Genomic DNA, 6,132 nt, shown 5'->3' on the forward strand with positions numbered 1-6,132 from the left:
GTAATCATCAAAATTAAACGAAATAAACATTTGAAATATATGAGTTTGTATGTAATGTATGAATATAATATACAAGTTTCACTTTTTAAATGGAATTACTGAAATCAATCTACTTTTTCATGATATTCTAATTTTATGACCAGCACCTGTGTGTGTGTGTGTGTGTATATATATATATATATATATATATATATATATATATATATAGAGAGAGAGAGAGAGAGAGAGAGAGTATTTAAACAAACCTTTATTTGGATTAACATCATTTGTGAATCCTCTGAGATGCAAGGCCCCTTGGGTAGACTGGAAGGCCTGTAGATGAAAAGTACAATGTTTCATTACGCTTCAAAAATCTTTCAACCCTACAGTGATGTCAAATTCCCTTTATAGAGCCCATGCAGTGACAACACCTTGATAGACAATGTGCATTTATGGATAGCATTAATATACACAATTAGTTCTACATATATTATTCTTATCCAAAGGCTAGAGTGAGACTATCACACCATACTAAAGAGTGAATTCCAAAGTTTGAATCTGAACTGTGGGTCACTGACACAGTGCACATTTCAGGGGAAATCAGCAAACTTTTAAACTTTTATCAGAAATCACACATCACAATGAACTAAATAAAGAAGCTTGCTGTAATATAATATGTAGGACAAACACAGAACATGCGAATCTCTAACATAAGCCGCATGGGCTCTGTAGAGTACAAATTCAAAGCCTGCATGTCTTCTAAGCAAACAACTGCATTGGCATATTCCTTACCTTGCTAGATTCTTTGTCCTTGGGATGAACAACAATACGGACCAGAAAAGGTGTTTTGCTGATTCGGTTCTGTTCAAATGCACGGACTTCCTCCAGAAGAACATTGGAAGCCAGCTTGTGAGGAAAATGCAGTAGAGCACCAGTCCCAAGCACTGGAAAAGCAACTGAACTAAAGCCTCGGATTTCACAGGAAGCCAGTACTTTTTTCATTCCCTGCCTCAGTTCCTGAAAGGTTCAAAGATTTTTTGTTGTAGTTTTGATAAAAAGACATTAAAGTTAAGAACAGTAGCATAGAAACTTAGAACTACATATTTCACCTGGACTGGAGCTCCATCTTGGGTATTATCCCAGCGGTCTAGGTTGAGAAAGATGACTGTCTTGCATTTAAGACCAGGCAAACTTTCCACAACAACGGTGTCACCTGGCAGTGTTGCTCCCCCTGCCTCCTTATGAAACTTTGCTGTCAGCTGTGGTCCGACCACACTGGCCAAAGCTTGTCCAATGTTAGTAGAGACAGGGTTAAGACTGGCCATAGGAGATACAATGGCATCCACCTAGTCAGACACATCAATTTAAGGTCATTCACATTAACACAAAGTGATAATGATTAATCATTGAGCAAATGAATAAAGTTGGTGCCAGTGTTTTCTGACTATGTTAGCTTTTAAAACATCCTAAATGAAGTATCCATGCTACTTTTTGTAACTTTGACATATGTGCCAAGTTTCTTACCTGTTGGGTCTCAATGGTCCCTTGAACAATCTCAACTAGGACTGTATCTGCAGCAGATCCAGCAGTGGCTCCCCCTGCTGCTCCTTCATTTATCTGGAATCCCACATCTCCTTGTGTGCTTCTTCTGGTACCTTTTTCCTGGAGAAGCCTGTCACATGCCTCCTGCATGGCTCTCACCACCTCTACTCTGTTATCTATCAGTACGATTTTGCTCAGACTTCGCCCACCCTGACTATCAAACGTCTTGATGGCAGTTACAATAGCATCAGAGCACACTCGGATGGGAACACCAAACACACCTGAGCTTATACATGGCATGGCAATAGACTTGAACTCCATCATTTCAGCTAAATTAAGAACATTGTGAACAGTCTTCTCTAGCATAATCCTCTCTCTGCCACTTTCTTTTCCACCTACAGGTCCAACAGCATGCAGCAGTGCTTTGCATTTTAGGTTACCTCCTGTAGTCACTACCACCTTACCAGTAGGGATCTTTCCAGTCTGTTTTACAATTGTTTTGCTTTCTTTCTGCACTTGAGGGCCACCAGCTTTACTCAGTGCAGCTGCAACACCACCAATGTGATTTAGATCTCCGTTGGCAGCATTCACCAGGGCATCAGCATCCTGTTTTGTGATGTCACCTTCACAAACCAGCACCTGAAGCCCATGCTGAAGGTTATATTTGGCAAATCCCAAATTATGTCTGCTTATATGAGGCTGTTCTTCAAGTTGGATGAGACATTTATGAGCATGAGCAACCTTTAAGAGGCTCTCTCTTCCGGCATGACAATCAAAAAATCGAACTGCCCCTGCCATCTCAATAGTAACTTTGTCTTGCACAATGGAGTCCAGAAATAGTCCCAGTCTATTCTTGACCTCAGCCACATTGTTGGCTGAACCTTCGAGCACCACAGTGGGCCTAGAATACGCTGTTAGAGGGCTGAAGGTAACGCCTGAAAAGTCAAAATTATGTAACTGCAACAATTCTGGTAAGAGTTGAACTAACTCTGGGAAAGGGAGCTCAACTCTGGCCTCTATGCTTGACTGGTCCAAAATAAATTCAATGACGGCATCACTGAGCTCTTCAACCTCTTTAGTGTGGCCCAGTAAATACACCGTGTTGTCAGCACCAAATACAACCTTAGCCCTGCACTCCTTTTGGTTCATCTCATTTGTCTTGGACTTCAGTTTTTCCCGAAGCTCAGGTGGCACAACAAAGCAGTTAGGAATGTCATATTTGACCTCGCTGAATTTTTCTTCCATCTTTTTTTCTGACTCGTCTAGTTTGTTGGCATTGAGGGAGAAGAAGTGTAGCTCTGTGTCTCGCAACTCTACTTCCACTTTGTCACCAGCTCCTAAAATGTCACAAAGCATGCCTGGACCACCATAAACTTGTTTTAGGAAGGCCAAAAAATGTGGGGTTTTGTCAGAAACAGTTCTCTCGAATACCAGATTCTCCTTTTCAGAGATCAATTCACTCGCCTTTAGAATATCGTCCACAGAGCCTTCCAACAACAACTTACCTTCATCTGCCTGAGTAACCTTCACTTTTGGAAATTTTTCCCCCAAACTGCTCTCAATCTCTTTCCGGAGGAGGCGAAGTTTAGCCTCACCAAGTCGACGGACAGCAGTTTTTGAATCACCTGAGGATGATCCTCTGTGTTTAACACATAGAGATTCTGTTAACCTAGCTTTAACCTGGGAATATTCTCCAACAACAACAGCCATTCCAATCTCACTGTAGACCTTTACCTCACCTGTGCTCTGGTCAGAGCTGCAGGACTCCAGCAAAGCTTTGATTTTGTGAGGGTCCAACTCATAGTGGCTCAAATAGCTATCAAACAATTTGTCCACTTCAGATTTCCAGTTACTAACCTCAGCAGCACCAGCACCTACAGCACCAGGTTGAGCTAATAGTCTGACTAAAAATTTATCCTCCTCTGAATGAAACTGAGCAGAGCAGGATGCAGAGGCAAGTTTTTTCTCCAGCTCTGTCTTAGCTTTTGGGCATTCCTTCAGGTATCGAAAGACATACGAGTCGAGCTGTAGCTCATATTCTTCACCACTTGGTGACAGGCTTGATAAAAGACTGGACTCCAGGTTCTGCTGTGAGGAAAAAAACAATGCAGCATATATCAGTTTTGATCATCAGTACGGGGTGGCCACTTTGAAGAAATGTTCAAATTTACAGCAATTTTAAAACATACAGCTGAATATATAAGATAAATAACTGAGACTTGTACATTTTAACTGTTTTGAGGAACTTGTGTTTTTTTGTGAAAGTAAAATAAATAAATATTGCAAAAAAAATACTAACTTCACTCGTAGAAATCACATGTCATTACATGTAAAAACATGTCTAATTAACAAGAGAAACATGTGGTCTCGGAACAAAGAAAAAAAACAAAGGAAGAAAAAACTGAATAAATTAATTTGTGAAAAATAAAAAAGTAAACAAATAAATACTTTGTTGTCATTCTGACTTTAAGACAGGTAAGTAATTGACATCATTTTATAATCTTCTGACTTTCAAAGGATTCACAAAAAGTAAGTGACACTTATTGAAGGCAAAACAACAAATGTTTTTGTTTTTAATATTTTTTGCCATGAGAATATAAATTATGAGAATAATGTTGGGAAAACTTCCATTTTAAATATGTAAAAATGTTATCATGCTGCATTGTATTTCATATTCATATTTTGATTTTCATGCAACAAATGTTTTAAAACATTTATTTAACAAATTCAAGAACAAATGTAATGATTCAACCTAAAAGTATTTTAAAAATTAACAAATGTGTTTGATTTTAGCAACAAAACCCAAAAAGGTTGAGACGGAGGTATGTTTACAATTGTGCTACATTATGCTTGCTTGCCTGCCTTCATGAAAGGTGTGTGATTATGTAAATGCACGTGTGTGTTTTTGTCTGAGAGCTGACTCGTCCTTCCCCATAATTGCAAATGATTAAAGAACTGAAAAAATTCCATTTGAAAGAGTCAAACTAGTTAAAAAAATTGCACAGAACATAACACACAAGAGGCTAAGAAATTAAGTGATTAGGAGGAACTATTTTTTTTTTTTTTTTTGGGGGGGGGGGCTAAATAATTTTTTAGAAGGTCAAAGCCCCACCTGCTCTTATTAACTGGCTGCGCCTGTACAAATCAATGACAAATAATTGCAGATGATTTTTCCAAACTTACCTGTGATGATGTTAAATCCTGTTTTGGGTTTGTTAACTTTTCTGAAGTTGGGGTAGTGTTATGAGACTTGTTGGGTCCTGGATTGTCTCGCACAGTCAGCACCAAAGGACCACCCTCCACCTCCAGCTCATGCTTCGGCTTCTGTAGAACTCTTTGTTGAGCTGAGGGAGGAAAAAAGCCCACAATGATGAATAAAGCCAGAACTCTTCTTTTTTGTCCATATCCAAGTTGGTTTTCGTAACTCATTTTTATCACTGTAAGTTATCAATGCAAACATGTGATTAGATGAAATCATGAATACGGTATAGTGTCTTCTTTTCATCATTGTCATTAAAACACTTGTGACTCTTTCTGATATATTTGCACTGAACAGTTAAACTTAATGCATTATTTTGTTTTTGTACCTTCCCACATGAACACTGATAAATCAACTTTATTAATTTCACACACACTTTAGAAAATATGTATTTTTTTTCATAGGGAAGATGCAGTGTAGCTTGAGCTCTGTGATAAATAATGTACTGAGCAGTATGACTGAAGATTATTGTATACACTTGATTAGCCGTTCTGTTATGTTTGTTTATGAGGAACAGGAATGATGTTCCCGGGTCAATTTGACCTGGGGAATGTTTAATAATGCTGTAGTGTCAGAACCCAAACAAATCCCCAGAAACATTTCTGTATCTGATTATTAACTCCATTACTAACAATTTAAATCAACATTTTGTGAAATGATGTTCTTTAACTCTCACAAATTAAAGACCAATGAGGATAATTCACTCGTTTTTCATTCAAAAAAATGGATGTTGAATTTTTTTGTCCACTGGAAAAATCTACTCAGTAAAAAACAATATTTATACTTAAAATTGATTTTTTAGATTTTTTTTTTTTTTTTTTTTTTTACATTTTGAATTTTTTGCTTTATAAGGAAGAAAAGTTCATAAATGAACTTGAGATACCTATTCTGTTTGGGGTCAAATAGACCTGTTGATTTAAAATCAAGACAAATGAGTCATGAGGATTTGTGTTGAAAATAATTTTTTTTCAATCAGTGTTTTTGAACCAGAAATGAATAAAATAACAACAAAATAAGAGATTACCAACATGAACACTGCATGTGTGTTTCCACAGTCTACAAGTGATATGTCATCATGTGACAAATATATTGTTTTTATTTACATTTTGTTATTCAAGTGAACTAAAGCAGCAGTGCAGAAGCTTTTTTGTCTCATATAAAATCCTGCAGGCTTACATCCTCAGCCTAACACGACGCTGAAGTTGGCATTAAATTCTAGCGTCGAATAGCTAAAGGGCGATTCCACCTAATTTTTCACTACCATCCGCGTCTTTAATTGATTCTAATTTAAAAACTACTGCACCTAGACACTTCAAACCTGGACTGGATTATTCTCCTCTTCCAGATACATG

The 6,132-nt window shown here is 37.6% G+C and overlaps 1 protein-coding gene across 1 annotated transcript in view; it reads right to left on the minus strand.

Moving 5' to 3' along the window:
- Window positions 1–6,132, minus strand: part of LOC108250794 (protein mono-ADP-ribosyltransferase PARP14) — an 18,478-nt gene that overhangs the window by 8,722 nt on the left and 3,624 nt on the right. The window contains exons 2-6 of the mRNA XM_017440838.3: window positions 4,705–4,865; window positions 1,504–3,609; window positions 1,089–1,325; window positions 772–996; window positions 246–312 (exon numbers count right to left, since the gene is read on the minus strand). Coding sequence (XP_017296327.1) covers window positions 246–312; window positions 772–996; window positions 1,089–1,325; window positions 1,504–3,609; window positions 4,705–4,865 — 2,796 coding nt within the window. The remainder of the gene's footprint in view (window positions 1–245; window positions 313–771; window positions 997–1,088; window positions 1,326–1,503; window positions 3,610–4,704; window positions 4,866–6,132) is intronic.

The sequence above is a fragment of the Kryptolebias marmoratus genome, linkage group LG7 (genome assembly GCF_001649575.2).
Source record: "Kryptolebias marmoratus isolate JLee-2015 linkage group LG7, ASM164957v2, whole genome shotgun sequence".
NCBI classification, from domain to species: domain Eukaryota; kingdom Metazoa; phylum Chordata; class Actinopteri; order Cyprinodontiformes; family Rivulidae; genus Kryptolebias; species Kryptolebias marmoratus.